Source organism: Rhinatrema bivittatum, chromosome 2, assembly GCF_901001135.1.
Source record: "Rhinatrema bivittatum chromosome 2, aRhiBiv1.1, whole genome shotgun sequence".
NCBI classification, from domain to species: domain Eukaryota; kingdom Metazoa; phylum Chordata; class Amphibia; order Gymnophiona; family Rhinatrematidae; genus Rhinatrema; species Rhinatrema bivittatum.
Genome location: NC_042616.1, coordinates 388,238,055 through 388,256,786, shown reverse-complemented (window position 1 = coordinate 388,256,786; position 18,732 = coordinate 388,238,055). Strand labels below are relative to the sequence as shown.

The following is an 18,732-nucleotide window of genomic DNA, read 5'->3' as shown; positions in this document are numbered from 1 at the left end:
ACCAAATTCTGCTCCACCAAAGACCGGGCCTTTTCCTTAGCCGGGCCTGCCCTTTGGAACAAACTACCCTCAGCCATCCGCCAAGAATCATGCCCGAAAAAATTTCAGAGCTTGAAGACCTGGCTCTTCAAGCAGGCATACTCCTAAGTACTCACCCTCACCCCCCCAGCCCTCGTCTCCCCCTCATTTGCCCCACCACCCCCCTTATGGGTAACCTCTGTTATTGTACCATTATCTCTGTTGTAAATCATCCCCTTTGCAACTAAATAGAAGAATGACACCTCATCATATCCCTCATATTTTATGGTAACATAATATGTAAATATTTCCCACTGTGTAAAAATGTATTGATCATATGTACGGTTTTGTAAATACTTTAATGCTTAAATTTAAGTGTTTGTATCTTTACCCTCCCCTTTTCCCCCTCTCCTAGTTCCGCCTCGCCCCCTCCCGCCTTCCCTCCCTCTCTATACCTCATCAGTTCTTTGTAAAGCCTGTTGCTATCTGTGGTTTCCTGTTAACCAAGGAGATGTTCCGAATGTTCCTTGGTATATAAAAACTGTTAAATAAATAAATTAAATAAATTATTACCCCTACAGATAAAAGAACAGATATGGTCCTACAGTCCGGAGCACTAGTCAGAAACATTATTCATGGCCTATTATTAAGGATTAGGCTTCTCATTCTTGAGGTCAACATGCTCCCCAAGTTGCCAAAAATAAAGTACAATGCTTGAAGGTGTACTTAGTTGCCATTTGTTCCCAAAGCATCAACTCATGCAGTAAAGTCTGTTGCTGCCAAAATGAAGGCATCTTCTTATTCTTCCAATTTAGTAAGATGGCTTTCTTTTCAATGCAATAAGTTTTCATTACAAACAAACGATCGCCTCTTGTCTTAAAGAACAATGGCAGAAATTGTTAAAATAATAAAGCTTCAGGAGAGAGTGGAATCACATATCCTACAACTTTTGACATATAGTTGATTATCTGAGACCACAGGGGTCTAATGTGCACACAAGCCAAAATGCATGGGAAAAAGTGCCTACTTCTGTGCCACACCTTATAGACACATCAGAAGTAGAAAAACCCGCTTTAAATACCTGGGTACTTGTAATATATGCCCTGTGCAGGAACTTAAAATGAAGTTCTCTGATGTACATATTAGATGAGAGCTCGTTTATGAACTTGAAACAGTGTTCTCTCTGAAGTAGCAAAATTTCCTTCTTTTTTCCAACAATTAAGTAAAGACTCAAAATGCAGCTGCGAGATCTGCTTATGTAACCCCTTACGTAATATGTTGAATGATAAACACAACTTCTTTGCTGCATCAGGTCAGAATAATTCATCCAGTGAATCTGGAAGAGCACAGTCCAGGATCAACCGAGGACACTGAGGCAAGACAGTGCTCCAGTTGTACATAGAAAAAAATAACTGGTGTCAGTAAAACCATATTACTGTTTCACCTCCTGAAATGGCAGAATTTTATCCTCTCTGCCTATGACATGCAGCACCTGGGTTACACCCTTCTCCTTCCATTTCTGAAAATCTAATGAGGAACTACCAGGCAAAAAAATCTGGAGTTCCCTGAATCAGTAAAAACTGGGAGCAAACAGATGACTTGCGGAATAGAGATGTCAATTTGATCCAGGCCCATTTCAGAGGCAAAAACACAGCATGTTTAGACTATCCACATGGCAATTTAGTATAGGGAGCATGGAGCACTTAGACTATAGCAAGAGGATACAGCGCCATCTTCTCCCCCAACAAATTCACATAAAAGGACTTGTGATATATCCAGTCTCTTATAATGCGCAACAGACAAGCCAAATTTATGATTCCAAGTCATGGACACACATTCCCCCTTCAACTCAGGACTCCTTCAAACATTTGAGTGGGATCCTTGCCTTTTTCCCTTGCCAAAAAAAAAAAAGAAATCAATAAAGTGTCCAATATTTTGAGATCTTTTTTTTAACAAACAGGGAGATTTTGTAGAACATAAAGCCACTTAGGAAAGATTACCATCTTAAAAAGATTAATTCTTCATCCCAAGGACTTTTGTAAATGAACCCATGAATGCAGCTTTTGTTTGGAATAATCTATGAGATGAGAGAGCTACATTTTATATAAATCACTCAGGTCTGGAGAAAGCAAGAACACCAAGGTATTTAACCGGGCCTGAAGCCCATTTCAATGGGAACCTACCCGGCCACTGCTACTGAAGAAAGGAAGAGGCCAAAGCCTCCGACTTATCAGCACTGAGCTTCAGACCCCCAAATTTCCCAAACCCTTGAAAAGCCTGCATCAATGCCTGCAAAATGGACACAGGATTACTCAAAAATACCAATATGTCATTGGAAAAAGCCGCACATTGGAAAACAAAAGTACCCATTTTCATTACTGCATCTTTAGTCAGCTGAAGCACAAAAGCGGTTCCAATGATATCTCAAATAATGCTGGAGAAAGTGTCATTCCTGTCATGTGCTTCTCATGATTGGAAAATAATTTGAACATTCCCCATTTGCAATTATAGATGCCTCGGGCGTATTATATAATGATTTTATTTCCTGTTGAAATCTTCCTATTAACCCCATATAAGACAAGAGATCGAATAGATAGTACCATTCCAACCTGTCAAAAGCCTTTTCAGTGTCAAAACTGATCACCATAAAAGGAACATTGTGCTGCTTTCCCAAGATCATGGCAGACAGTAAAAGCCGAATATTAGTCCATGCATAATGCTACCTAATAAAGCCCACTTCAGTGCAAATCAGCTTAGGTAATATTAGAGCCATAATCTTAGCTAAAAGCTTTTGGTGAAAATTAAGTAGTGATATAGGGCGGTAAGATGTGGGAGCAACAGGGTCCTTACCCGCTTTGGGTATTACAGTAATATACGCTAAATTGGCATTCTCCGGGAATTCCCCTCACTCCAACAGAGCCTGATAAACCACCTGCAATGGGGCTGCAATATGATCTAACAAAATCTTGAAAAATTTGGCACTATACCCATCAGGTCCTGGAACTTTCAAACTCCTCACATTGCAAATGCCCCCTTATATCTCCGTCAAAATTAGTGGCCTATTCAACCATCCTAATTGATCCTCTGAGAATTTAGGTATGTTTAATTGATTTCAAAATTGTCAACCAAAGCCTATTTTACTCCCTTCTGAAGTGTACAAATCTGTGTAAAACTTCTTCTCTAAAATTTTTAATATCTCTTTATTAGAGTTTACCAGATGCCACGTCTTCGTTTTAAGCACAGAAATATATGTATGCCTGGAACTCAATTTACCTGCTTTATTACTATACTGATATAGTTTAAACTTGTACTGAGCAACTCATTTTTTGAAGCACTGATGTATCAAAGAATTAAGTGAAACTCTAATAGCCAAATATGCTTCCCTATTATCTTTGGAATTATGGCCTTCTGTAGTTGCTTCTCCAATTGAAGAAGTTGCTTGTCAATATTTTTTCTACGATTTGCAACATAAGATATGATGTGAACTCTGAGGACAGCTTTAGCCAAATATCAAAATAAAATAGAATCATCTTTATGACATCTGTTATTATACTCAAATGAGGGCCATCTCGCTTTAAGGAAATCCTGAAAATGGGGGTCCCTTGCCAAGTAATATGGGAAATGCCAATGACAGAAAAAACTAACACCCACCCCCCATTGTAAATGTAACCAAATCGAAGCATGATATGCCACTATAATAGCCTCTATATTAGTGTCTATAACTTGAGAAAAAATATGTTGGGAGACCAAAATATAATCTATTCTGGACTGTGAAGACTATGCTCTTGTCAAAAGTATGAAATCTTTTTCTAAAGGATGTATGAGTCACCACACATCAACCACCCCTAAACCATCCTCCAGGAAAAAGAAACCCTTTCCTTTTTTGATTTTGCCCCCAGTACACTGGAGGGTGGCCAATGTAACCCCAATATTTGAAAAGGGCTCCAGGAGCGATCCAGGTAACTATAGACCAGTGAGCCTGACTTCAGTGCTGGGAAAAATAGTGGAAACTATTCTCAAGATCAAAATCGTAGAGCATATAGAAAGACATGGTTTAATGGAACACAGCCAACATGGATTTACCCAAGGGAAGCTTGCCTAACAAACCTTCTTAATTTTTTTGAAGGGGTTAATAAACATGAGGATAAAGGTGAACCGGTAGATGTAGTGTATTTTGATTTTCAGAAGGCATTTCACAAAGTCCCTCATGAGAGGCTTCTAAGAAAACTAAAAAGTCATGGGTAGGAGGTGGTCCTTTCGTGGATTACAAACTGGTTAAAAGACAGGAAACAGAGAGCAGGATTAAATGGTCAATTTTATCAGTAGAAAAGGGTAAACAGTGGAGTGCCTCAGGGATCTGTACTTGGACCGGTGCTTTTCAATATTATATATATATATATATATATATATATATATATATATATATATATATATAAATGATCTGGAAAGGATGATTGAGGTTATCAAATTTGCGGATGATACAAAATTATTCAGAGTAGTTAAACCACAAGCGAATTGCGTTACATTACAGGATGACCTTGCAAGACTGAAAGATTGGGCATCCAAATGGCAGATGAAATTTAGTGTGGACAAGTGCAAGGTGTTGCCTATAGGGAAAAATAACACTTGCTGTTGTTACACGATGTTAGGTTCCATATTAGGAGCTACTACCCAGGAAAAAGATCTAGGCATCATAGTGGATAATACTTTAAATCGTCGGCTCAGTGTGCTGCAGCAGTAAAAAAAGCAAACAGAATGTTAGGAATTATTAGGAAGGGAATGGTTAATAAATTGGAAAATGTCATAATGCTTCTGTATCGCTCCATGGTGAGACCGCACCTTGAATACTGTGTACAGTTCTGGTCGCCGCATCTCAAAAAAGATATAGTTGCAATGGAGAAGGTACAGAGAAGGGCAACCAAAATGAAAAAGGGGATGGAACAGCTCCCCAATGAGGAAAGGCTGAAGAGGTTAGGGTTGTTCAGCTTGGAGAAGAGACAGCTGAGGGGGATATGATAGAGGTCTTTAATATCATGAGAGGTCTTGAATGAGTAGATGTGAATCGGTTATTTACACTTTCAAATAATAGAAGGACTAGGGGGCATTCCATGAAGTTAGCAAGTAGCACATTTAAGACTAATCAGAGAAAATATTTCTACTTGAGACCACTCTCACGCTAAGACCCACTTCCCTCCCTATCCCACCTCCAAACTATCTCAGGATTCTCCACTTGAAATCCTACATTTACATAAGGATTACTATCCGTAAGGCACGAGAATCATAGATCCCCTGCGAGTAACTGGCAAAAAACAATATAAATTTCTCAGAAGAGTGAAACGATAAAGAAGTTAAGTTGTAAATGAGTAGCTCAGACAATATCAAAAAGAAAACAATAAATAAGAATGCAAATTCTCCTGCTGCATATCATAAGTCCCCAATTAGGAATGACATTAAGAAGTTCAAATCCACTTGTCTGTATAAACAGGGGTAAAATAGCTTGTCTAATGGCAGACAGGCTTAATATTTAGCAACAGTGCGAACCTCCACGTGTAGGAAAAAAACCCCCAATCTACCGGCACATTATAATTTACTTTGCCTCCAGTTCTTCAATGAACTTCTTCACTTCCAGTACTGAGGTAAACCAATGAACACCACCAGAATGCTGCACTCAGCTTGGCTGGGTAAAGTAGTACCGAATAGAGATGTGAATCGTGTGCCAGATCGTCTTAACGATCAGGTTCGGCTGGGGGGGAGGGGGAATCAGATCGTTAAGATATGTGAATTGGAATCGTTTCCGATTCCAATTCACATCGCTAATTTTTTTTTTAGGGAGGCCCGCGCCGCTAAAAAAAACCCCCACCCGACCCTTTAAATCGACCCCCCTTAGCCTCCCCCACCCTCCCGACCCCCCCAAAACCTTTTAAAATTACCTGGTGGTCCAGGGGGGCCTCGGGGAGCGATTTCACGTTCCCAGGCATGAGCTGCGCTAAAATAAAATGGCGCCGATGCCCCTTTGCCCTTACCATGTGACAGGGTATCCCCGTGCCATTGGCCGGCCCCTGTCACATGGTAGGAGCACTGGATGGCCGATGGCGCCGGCCATCTTTACTCATCAGCCCCTATTATACTATACTCTATAATATGGGCTGATGAGTAAAGATGGCCGGCGCCATCTTTAAAGATGGCGCCGGCCATCCAGTGCTTCTACCGTGTGACAGGGGCCGGCCAATGGCATGGATACCCTGTTACATGGTAAGGGCAAAGGGGCATCGGCGCCATTTTCTTTTTAGCGCAGCTGATGCCTGGGAACGGGAAATCGCTCCCCGAGGCCTCACTGGACCACCAGGAATTTTAAAAGGTTTTTGGGGGGTCGGGAGGGTGGGGGAGGCTAAGGGGGGTCGATTTAAAGGGTCGGGTGGGTTTTTTTTTTTTTATCGGGCCATCGGCACCATTTTAATTAGTGGCAGCCAAAATGGCGCCGATGGCCCGAGAGCGGGATATCGCGCCGGGACCCCCCCCATTGGACCACCAGGTAATGTAACATTTTGGGGGGGTTCGGGAGGGTGGGGGAGGGTAAGGAATTGGTTTTAAAGGGTCGGGGTGGGTTTAGGGGTTGTTTTGGTGTGCCGGTTTTCCCGCCCTCCCCCAAATAATTCCCGTGCCCTATTTAACGATTTAGGATGATTTATGACGATAAATCGGGGGCATTTGTATTGTATTGTGCACTCTGACGATTTAGGACGATTTTAAAATTATCTGACGATAATCGTTCAAAAACGATTCACATCCCTAGTACCGAATGGATTCCCATAGATAAAGGTTTGGAGCTGAGAGGTGCAAATTCGTGGCGGTTAGAAGAGAACTTTGTGGAAGAATTCTGAAAGGCCATAATCTTTTTGGATTCATAGGTTAACTGTTTACCACCTTGTGGAGCTTGCCTAACAGCAACTTTGTGGGTGAAGTCCAATATTCATGCTATGACCATTTGTGGCCTCTCGCTATTCTCCTGACATGGGCCCAGCCTATGCACGCGCTCCATGTGTAGAGTGCCCCGCACATTGGAGAGGCCCAATTCCTACAGCAACCACATTTCCAAGAACCCTTGCAGTTCTCTGTCAGTTAATGATTCTGGCAGGCCGAGGAACCGAATGGTATTACGGAGGGATCGGTTTTCCAAATCCTTCAGCCGTTCCTCCTGCTTAGTAATCACTTTCTGAAGTGCTGACTCCTCCGATCTAGCATCCCAGAGATCATCCTATGTATCAAAAATTCTCTGCTCCACTTCCAGAAAATGACGCTCAAAACTGGACACAGTGGCAGATACCTCTTCTAGTTTGTCCATACTTTTCCGTAATTCCAGTTTGAATGCCTCTACCACTGTTTCTTATTTCTGAAATTGCCCTGGTTTTGAGCAGCTCCATCTCCAGGTCAGGCTCCCCATCCATCATCTTGCTTTCTTGCACTTTGGGGCAGCCTCTCTTTCTCCTCCTTCCCCACATGAGTTGACATGCCTGATAAAAATCAGCAAGTGCAAAAAGCTCCTCATTCTCCAATGCCAGTAGGAGTCAAAAAAGTAAGAAAAATTGATACGATGGGAGTGGATCAGGAGAGATCGGGCCTGAGAGTAAGGGAGATTATATCCTTCCCCTTTGACAGCATCACATGATCTCCTTTATTATGGGTTTAAATGCATTAACAGATAATACATTATAAAATAGCATTCCTATAAGCCATTTACCAGTAAATATTATCCTGTGATTCTGGAGTATATTAAAAGCGAAAGAAAAAACCTGTCAAACACATGTTAGCTGAACTTCTGTACCCTTAAGGAGTAAGGACTAATATGGATCACAAAATCATAAGCAATGCCATGCTGGGTCAGACCAGAGTCCATGGAGCCCAGCATCCTGTGTCCAGAAGTGGCCAGTCCGGGTCACAAGTACTCATTAGATCTCCACATGTCCTTGTTTGGTGAGGTAGTGTCCTATAGATATGTTCATGTCCAAACTGAATAATAATATATCCATGGTAATTCACTGCTTGCAGGGCATGTAGGAATCTCACACATTGGGGCGGATTTTAAAACCCCTGCACGCGTAAATCCTTCTGGATTTACTCGCGCAGGGCCGTCGCGCGCCGGCGCGCCTATTTTGCATAGGCCACCGGCGCGCGCAGAGCCCCGGGACGCGCGTAAGTCCCGGGGCTTCCTGTCGGGGGCGTGGCGGGGCGTGGTGGGATGATGCGGCGTTTAGGGGGCGGGGCGCGGCATTTCAGGGGCGGCGACATGGGCGTGGTTTCGGCCCAGGGGTGTTCCGGGGGCATGGCCGCGGCCTCCGGAACAGCCCCCGGGACCAGACCACGGAGAGGGGCAGCTGGCCGACGCACGCAAAGGTAAGGGGGGGTTTAGATAGGGCCGGGGGGGGGGGTGGGTTAGGTAGGAGAAGGGAGGGAACAGGCAGCGCGCGCTGGGCTCTGCGCGCGCAGGTTGCACAAATGTGCACCCCCTTGCGTGCGCCGACCAGGATTTTATAAGATATGCGTGGCTACGCGCGTATCTTATAAAATCTAGCGTACTTTTGTTCGCACCTGCTGCGCGAACAAAAGTACGCGCTCGCGCAAGTATTTAAAATCTGCCCCATTCTGTTTATTGGGGTATTTTCTTACACCATTTGTGATACATTACATTGCTAAATTTGCATTTCATTTAGTTTTATGGTTTGTAGTATGTTGGAAGCAAATTTATATCTACTATGTACCTGCAGACTCTGAAACAATACGGGCAGTTTGAAAATTGCCCCCTTAACGGTGAATTTTCAAACAGGTTCCACATGTTAAAACAGCATATATGTATGTAACTAGCATGTATGCACACATATATTTTATAAACATAAAGAGCACCTGTGTATTTTCGATTGCATGCATACATTGTACCAGGGGAAAAAAGGGCGATCTATGGATGTTCTGGGCGGGGTTCAGAAGCACACGCAGTAGTCGCTGTTTTGTAAGAGATATACATAGATACATTACCAAACTTGTTCATATATTTTTACACCTAATTGACTTGTGCAAGTAAAATCAGACTTGTCTGTTTGCATTTTTTGGATGAGAAGACTGAGTAAATTAGTAAAGATCTAGGTTAACTGGAGGAAGTATCAGAAAACTTGTGATTCCAAGTACATAAAGCGACTAATGAGGGCCCGAACATTTACGGTCCAGGGAAACAAGTATGGGAGTAAGTTGCTGATGCGGTGGTTACTACCCTTAATCAATAAGCCTTGATACTGTTGATGCAACTCAAATATTGCTTTCTGCTTCAACGGCAAGGCACAACGGGGAATTGGATTCAAACAGCAACCATCGAGGGCCCTGACTTTTATGGTGTGGGAAACTGTTAAGCATGGGGCAACCTAAAAGGCAGAGCAGATATTACCATGAGCATGCTGGGTAGACTGAATGGACCATTTGGTTCTTTTCTGCCATCATTTTTATGTTTCACAAGCAAGTACTTTCAAAACAGCACACGTACCTAATTTATAAAAATACCTGCCTCCACGTTTAATTCTGGGTGTTTATTTGCACAGTGTCAATTATTTTGCACGTAAATTATGTGCATGCATGTTTATAAAATGGATAGAGAAAGTATGCATTTTCCTGCATTGTAAATATTTGCATGTACTGAAACATGTGTGCACTTTCAGAGCAGAAATACATGATATTTTATAAACTACGCAGCTCTCATTGCATAGTTTATAAAATACACCATTAATCTCCAACCGTCCATTTAATAGGGATGTGCAATCGTTTTTCCCGAATTAGGCAATGTCAACAAAATTGCCGAATACGGAATGGTTCGGGAGAACCGAAAACGATTAAAATTCATTTTTTAGTTAGTGTGCTCTAACGGGAGTTAGCGCGCGGTAACTCCTGATAGTGCGCACTAACTGCCAGGTTAGTGCGCACTATCTGGAGTTAGCATTTACTAACGGGAGTTAGCATGCACTAATACCCGATAGTGCACACTAACTTGAAAATCGGGGCCCCCGAAAAAAAAAACCCCGAACCGTGGAAAAAACGAAATTTCCGCGGGGTGACCCCGAAACGAAGCCCAACACGAAATTTTTATCCGAAGCACATCTCTACCATGTAATACTCTCAAATGTTGTACCACAAATAGGTTTGAAAGCTGGTCTCCCTATATACACTTTCTTACATTTCAAACCACACAGTAAATAATGTTCTACGAAAAAAAGATATTTTTGTGCTATTTTAGAGATGGTATTAGAGAAAGAAGATTTCACTATAGTTACAAAATTAGAAAAAATGTGTTCTTTTTAGCATTATAAAACAAAGGGGCAATATTCAAAAGCCCGCAGATATTTTTTACTCATGGTCTTTGTACCAGTTTTCAAAGGAAAAGTACATGTACACTTTGAAAATTACCAAAGCAAAAAGTGCCAGTAGAGATTTTCACCTCTTTTGTTTGCAGTTACCTTTTCTGATCAAAACTATGCACATAGGAGTGAATTTTCAAAGGAGTTATTTGCTTAAATGTAGCATATCTCGTAGCAATTTTCAAAAGCCCATTTATATACATACATCCTTTGACAAAGTTATCTCCCCTGAACTGTCACTTCCCAGGAATGCCTCCACTGCAATGCGAGCAAGAGTGTGCATCTCATGGAACAGTGTGTGTACTTTTATCCGCATACAGGGTAGGCAATTTTCAAATAGGTGTTTTATGCAGTTAAAAATCTTTCTACCCATGGAAATCCATGAAGACAATTGCCCTTTATGGGATTTCTGCATGTGAAAGGCTGTACTGAAATAGCCTAAGCTCTTTGCATATAAAAGTACATTTAAGTGAACTGCAGAGAGGCGTTCCAGGGGGGCGGAATTGAAAATGACATGCATACATTTTTTATTTTTAAGAAGTATATCTGTAACTTTTAAACAGGAATGCGGGCACACGTGCATGCTTTCGTTGGCCCATGCCCAGGGATGTGGCCATCTTATAAAATACGCGCGTATATGTGCGTGTTATAAAATAGCCTGACTGCGTGTGCAAATGCTACTTCTACTGCGAAAATGGGGGGATTTTAATAGGCGTACGTCAATGCCATTACCCGTTTTCCCAGTTCACCCAGGTAAGAGATAAGACTTCAAAATCCCCTAATTTAATAGTCTCCCTTCTCCTCTGTTAGCCCCTACCTTTAAAACTCTGCTGATCTGCCTATATCTTTTTGTTTTACTACTTACATGCCATCCAAAGCAGAAGTAAAGATACGCGGCAAGGGACCCTGGTGCGCACCTGTGCACGAAAATATTTATATGCAAAATTTTATATGCAAATTTGAAGGTGAAATCCTGGAATGCCCATACCCCACCCCCACCCTGCCCCTTTTTCAGAACTTTTCATTTATGTGCGTAGCGGCGTGCACGAGCCTACTTGTCCGGCTTTTACAATCTACTTGGCGCACAGCAGCCCGACTTGTGTGCATATCTTCCAGTATTGGGCTTTCAAAATTCACCTTGATGTGTAACGAGTACACACATAAGTTACACTCTTTGAAGAAGAGGTACTGGGCCAATTACCTGAGGCTTTTCAAAGCAAATTTGTATGCATAAATTCAGCTTGAAAATCCTCATTAAAGTCTGCATCTGCAATGTGCATGTAGATTTTATTACTGCTACGAGGGGAGTTATATTATCATCCAAATGACATGCTGAGTATACTGTCAAAGGCAATATGATCACTATTTATTTATTTTATTTAGATATTTTATATATCATACTGAATTACCTTTCACCTTCATAAGATGGATTGGAAAATTTGATAAGCAACATAACAGAATTGGTAGGACAGTATAGATTGTGTATATGTATGTGGCTGGGCATTATTTCTGAATTTAGCTAATAGAAGGGTTAAAACTAAAGCTAATAGACTTACTAGTACATGAGATTACATTAATGATTTTTTTGTCCCATTTAAAAATGAATTAAAACTATGCCTAATCTAGATGCTCAGTGTTTTCCAGGACCTGGTTTCTGCTCAAAGCATGGCTGGTGATACTGTGGAGGCAGCATTTACAACCCATGGGTAAAAGGAGTCTTAGCCATCATGCATTAGCGACATCCAGTAGTCAGTCTCAGGGTGCACATGTACCGAGTTTCGTTAGGAGTTGTGATCTGTGGCTTTGGGTTAGGGACTGTTACTGCAATGGTTGGGGCTGGGCTGAGTTGCAGAAATGTCACAAAATAGTGGCAAAATGCTAGATAGTTATAAATGATAAATGAAAACTCATGTTGCTCTAGTTGGAACCCAAAAAGAAAAAACTGCCAATCCAAAATATGAAATTAAAATCTATAAATAAAAATAAAGATGCAGAACAGAAGCTACAGAAATCCAATCATTTTTTCCAGACTCAAATCATGATCTTATTATTTTGAATAACTAACATTTTCTCCTCCAAACATTTTCTCCTCCAAACATTAACATTCAACTGAACCCATGTCAGTAAGAATAGGATGAGCTTCCTGATTATAATTCTGTCTCTAATGACTTTCTAAAATATAACTTGTATAGGCAAATATTTAAAAACTGGTTTTAATGCTTCATCAGTTAATTTAATTACTTTCAGAACACATTTTTTGTTGCACCTTCACACCAATAAACAGTAGCAGTAATTCTTATTATTTTGAAATATCATTTATACACTTACTTTGGTAACACCAGGATCTGCACGATAAAGATGCAGAAGAATATGAGACAAGCACACGTCACATAGTACTTGAATGCTGGTAGCGTAGTTGCCCTATACTAGAAAATAAATTAGAAACCAATAAAACACTCTTTGATGCTAAATGCCATATAAGGTTAGTCAACTTTTTCATTTACATTTGGTGCATGCATGACAGACTGTTGCAAGACTAAATGGAGAATAAATGAGAAAGCAACTCGTCTTAAAATGACTGATTACTTAGGCCAAACTGTAAGGCCAAACTCTTGAAGGCTTTGCTACTGATTTTTGGAAGACTGTTATTGTGTAATTCCCAGAGCCTGAAAGAGGTATGGTTTTTCTGGCAGAACAGGTTTCCTGTTGCTGGTAGCTGTAGCAACACAGTAATATCCCTGGTTTTCAGAAGAAAATTGCTATGTTGCCACAGTTACCACCCACAGTGGCAAATTGGTGCAGCCGGCAGCAAGGAGCTTGTTGGACAGAGTCTTGCAAAATTGTTGAGGGAAATATTCAGTAAGCTGGTTATTGGCCAAGTTATCTGGCTAAAGTTAGCTCGATAGCTTGTTCCATATATTCAGTGGGATAAATGTCCTGCTGAATATATCTGCTGAAGGTTATCTAGTTACATGTAAGTCAGATACCTTAGTAACCTAATTGGCTATGGGGGTCATTTATCAAAATGTGCTAAGGTGTTTTTGCATGTGAAAAGCCCGTAATGCATGTGATAGCACCATATTGTATGGTGTGATGCAAATCTGAAAAAGAGGAGGAGTTAGGGGTGGGCTTGCTGGTCTGTAAAGTGCTATTGCACAGATAGGGTTGGTGTAGTCCCCTGTGAGGAGGGAGAGAGAGAGGGAAGAGCCATAATGTTCTCTCCCTAGATAGGTATTTGTATCCCTATGGGAGGCCCATCTAGTAACTCGAGGTGAGGTATAGGTATTAGTGTAGGGGGTTAGGGGCCACTTTGACATTCAATGTGAGACATACGAACAGAACAGTAGTCTCATGTGAAGATTTGATGACTTACGGAGAGAGGAAACGTACCCAAAGATGAGATTTATGCAATGTTCTCTCCAGCTAGCTTGATGTTACCCAGGTAGAGTGTCCATCAAGCTAGGTTGAAAGAACCTTGCACAAATCTCATCTTTGGGTGAGTTTCCTCTCTCCGTAGGTCATCAAATCTTCACACGAGACTACTGTTCTGTTTGTACGTCTCACGTTGAATGTCAAAGTGGCCCCTAACCCCCTACACTAATACCTATACCTCACCTCGAGTTTCTAGGTGGGCCTCCCATAGGGATACAAATACCTATCTAGGGAGATGACATCATGGCTAGTCTCTCTCTCTCTCTCTCACACTCTCACTCACATTAAACATGGTTCCCCAGTGGTTGTATGCAGGTCTGGCACTTATCACAAAGTCTGAAAATATTTTGATAAATCCAGGCCTATGTTTGAACATAGCTGCTTAGAATTTTAAACTGTGTGGCCGGATAATTTTCTACTTAATCAGATACATCTTCAGATATAACGGCTAAAGAATGCTCTCAAACTAAAAAAAAGTAAAGGAATCTGTAGTCAATTCTCACTCTCCCCTCCTCCAGCCTTATCAGGCCTTGTATCCCCCACCCCCAAAACAAGAAAAAAGTATGAGTGGGTTGCTAGTCAGGTTGCTCCCTGTACCTCTTCCTGGTTTCTTTATTGATTTAATTGGGCTGCCCAGAGACCCTTCCACTCATCAAGCTACAATTTAAGATATTGAGCCATGTGTCTCTCCCCCCCCCCGATCCTCCTCACCCTACCAATGGCAAAAAAAACCAAAAACCCAAAAACTTGTCAGGAGCGGCGAATGAACTTACCTGCTCTTGGCACTCCAGCACTGCATCTATCAGGAGCAGCACTGAAAGCATAAACTACCCATAGGAGAGGTGTAAATGTGTGCAAGTATGCTGGCAGAATTTCCAAAGCAGACATATTTGCATAAGTCTGATTTGAAAATTCACCATAAAGTCTGTGGTCCGCTGAAAATTACCCTTCCTATGTCTGAAGGCACCCCTTTCGAGCAGTAGTTCTCAACCTTTTCCATGTTGTGGCAAACCAGGCACTGGGTTCACTTCAATATGGCATATAATCATCTTCCCTCCTCCCCATCCCCTAATGTAATCCCTTTCCCCCTTACCCCTCTCACCCTGGCGCAATCATCTTTCTTCACCTCCATTTACTCCTCTGGCACAATCAACTTCCTTCACCCCCTCTTACCTACTTGTGCAATCATCTTCACATGTTCCCCCATCCTCCTGGCATCATCATCTTCCTCCATCCCACAAAAGCAGTTATGTGCCTCTTCCACAGCACAAGCACCTCCTGCCTTCCCAGCGCAATCATCGCCTCCATCCCACTCCCTTACATGATTGCCACCAGCTATCAGGAGTCAGGCAAACATCACTTCCTACCTACTACTACTGTTGCTGCCGCCTCCTCCTCTACTGGCTTTCCTCTATGGTTGGAACTGCACGAGTCTGGCAAGTCTCATGAGACTATGAAGCCCAGCATAATTCGGACTGCAGAGGGAAGCTGGCAGAGGAGGAGGCAGCAGCAGGTAATCATCTGCTCGCTGATTCCTTTTGTTGACTAGAGGAGATTGTATTTGAAATTCTATCTTTTTCCACGAGAGGCCTCCAAGTGGATTACAAAACCAATTTTAACTCGACAGAGTACACTGGTCGAAGGTCATTTACACTCACAGTTGAACTTTTAAATGGATAGCATTGAGAGGCCACTGTGTATAACTTAGTTCTTACCTGACTATTCAGGTAGCTTGGTTGGAAAATTTAAGTGTCTCTGCTGGGGGGACTCTAAGTAAGGGTGTGGCCAAACAGCCATGCCTTAACTTTTCTCCTGAAAGTGAGGTAACATGGCTTGAGGTGGAGACTTAGTGGTACCTTGCTCCAGATTTTTTGAACATAACAATTGAAGGCACAGGCTCGTATAAGATAGTCTAGCCAAAGCTAGAGGACAGGAGGAGAAAAAAAAAGCCTTTTGGGAGGATCAAAGTTCTATTTATTTATTTATTTTATTTTTATTATTTCAACAATACACAGCAAGACAATTCTTACTATTTGAAAATGAAAATGCAATAGTACCTAAATGTATCCAGTTAATGTAAATTTCCAGAAACTGCACATTTCCCCATTAAGTAACATAAGAAACAGAGGGGTGAAAATAAGGAGAAGATAGTAAGTAACATTTGCATGTAATAAGCTTAACGTGAATAAAGGCTATCCTTTCAATTATGGATCCTCAGACCTAGAATTATTGGGAGAGATAGTTATAACCTTCCTTGCGTTAATAAATGATTTCAACTGCTCGGGGAAAACAAAGACATAACATTCTCTAGGGGACTTAACAACACACTTGCACGGATATCTTAAAGTAAAAGAGAATCCCATAGAAACTATCTGAGCTCTCGAAGTGAGGAATTCTCTCCTTCTATCTTGCATAGCTCAAGTGAAGTCAGGATATATACGAATCAGAGAACCAAAAAAGGGTTGTATAGACCTAAAATATCTTTTCATGACTTCGCTCAAGTCTTTCTCCGTTATAAACGAAACCATTAGAGTTGCTCGTTCATATAGCTCAGCCGTGGAATCCTCCAGGAACTGATGTTTTCCAAAATCTCTGTAAGATTTTGCATAGTGTTCTATCCTTAGCTTAAACAGGAAGGAAGAAGAGCTTACTTATGCAAGGGATTTTCCCTTCCTCAAATTTTAAAGTTTCAAGAAAATACTTTTTTTAATGTAATATTGGGAGATTCTCCCACAATCTTAGGGAAATTTAGAAAATGTAAGTTTAAATATCACGAATGATTTTCCAGGTATTCCAACCTATGTGAAACACTGCTTAGATCTTTTATCAGTTTTACATTACAGTCCTGAGACCTCTGTAATCCTGTTTCAACTGTGTCCAACCGTGGTTTCATTTAATTTAGCTGAACTTCATGGGTTTCCATTTTATAATCAAGATGATCCAGCTTATTGTTATGTCCCGCATAGAATAATATGCAACTGTCTTTCGTTTTACCTGTAGAACAGCACTGAATTATGGATTCTAGAGGATTCTTTAATGGATGTATAATTTGAAATTAAGGTGTTTTTTTTTATGTATTCAGACTTCAGTGAATGCCTATGATACTTTGGTTGTAATATGCTGAAAAATTCAAAATTCAAAATAAAAAAAAATATATATATAAAGGGAAGAGTAAAAGTCCTGAAAATGGTCAAGAATCTCCTGGTCACTGAAAATTAGTTGACCATGCTTGCCAAGCAAGGCACTTATCCTCTTCTTTTCCCATTTCCTACACAAATACATAGCCAACCCATGTGCAGCTTTATTACTACTAAAGTAATAACATTTTCCTCAAGAAAATAGAATTCCTGGCACTGTGACTTAGCAATGTGTTATACTGGTATTTCAGTTTTCGAAAGTCTGACATCAAATGTTCCACGTCTTGTATCTGGTCTTCCAGATCTACAAGCGTTGTTTAGTATATTTAGCTGTATAATTAATAACAACCTGAAACATAGCTTTTAATGCATTCCACTTCACTATATAAGGAAGTAAACAAGGATCATTCAACTTAAAATATTCTTCTATAGAATTATTTGCCAATTCCATTAACTCAGGATCTCCAAGCAGAGGGGGTCATTTTTCAAAATGCGATAAGGCGTTTTCGCATGCGTTAAGGGCTTATCGCATGCGAAAAGCCCTGTTAACGCATGCGATAGGCCCTTACCGCATGCAAAAACGTGTTTACCGCATGCGATTGCACCATATTGTATGGTGCGATGCAAATTCCGAAAACAGGAGGAGTTAGGGGCCCCATAGGCAGGTATTTGTATCCCTATGGTAGGCCCACCTAGTAACTCGAGGTGGGGATTAGGTAAGAGTGTAGGGGGTTAGGGGCCACTTTGACATTCTACGTGACACCTACGAACAGAACAGTGGTCTCTTGTAAAGATTTGCTAGCCTTCGGAGTGAGGAAACTCACTCTAAGATGAGATTTGGGCAAGGTTCTCTCAACCTAGCTTGATGGACTCTCAGCACTGAACAGATTCTTGAGCTTCCAAAGTTGATAACAGAGGTTATTCTAGCTAGGTAGTTGACCTACAAGGGAGGCAAGCAGATAGCTATTTTGGCTAGTTCATCCTGCTATCTATGGAAAAAACAGTTTATGTTAAGCTAGCTTGCTTTTTCTATCAATAAGCAGGATGAATTAGCAATCACATGTGGAGGAGTCCCAAGCTGAGGGTTGCAGTGGAGCATTTACTAAGTAAGCAACCCACATTCCACTGTGGAATGTAGACTATTATGAGAACAGGTTATACAAAACTGTCCAAATTTACTGCCAGTTTTTGAGAGATTGTCCAAACAGTGGGACATAAAGGTATGAATAGACAACTATGTTGCAGTTTTGCAGATATCTTCAAAAGGTATTTCTCACAAATGGGCAATGAAAGAGACCATAGCTCTCACCTGATAAACTTTGACAGAGTCTATGATTTGCAAGCCTGCTGAAGCAAAGCAGTGCTGAATGCATTCTGATATCCAGTTTGACTATGCACAAGTAGTAGTGACTGCTGATACAAATCTGTTAGGGTCATAAGAAACAAAGAGCAGGGAACTTGTTGATGTGACTTGAAATCTTTTCTTGTAGTAGGCTAGAGCTCTTTTGCAATATAACGTATGAAGGGTCTTCACACCTTCGGGTGCATGTGGTCACGGAAAGAAGGTAAGCAATACGATGTATTGATTGATATGCAAAGCTAAGATCTCTTTTGGAAGAAACTGGATGAGTGCAGAGAACCACTCTACTGTGGAAGACCTGTATGTATGGTGGATAATGAATGAGAGTTTGGATTTTGCTGACTTAACGAAGGTCACAGCTATAAGGAAAACTAATTTTCACATCAAGAACTTA

General features: G+C 41.2%; 1 protein-coding gene across 1 annotated transcript in view; it reads right to left on the bottom strand.

The window, feature by feature from the left end:
• ADCY2 (adenylate cyclase 2) overlaps positions 1-18,732 on the bottom strand; it is a 1,371,519-nt gene that overhangs the window by 285,301 nt on the left and 1,067,486 nt on the right. Inside the window, exon 14 of the mRNA XM_029590013.1 lies at positions 12,738-12,835. Coding sequence (XP_029445873.1) covers positions 12,738-12,835 — 98 coding nt within the window. The remainder of the gene's footprint in view (positions 1-12,737; positions 12,836-18,732) is intronic.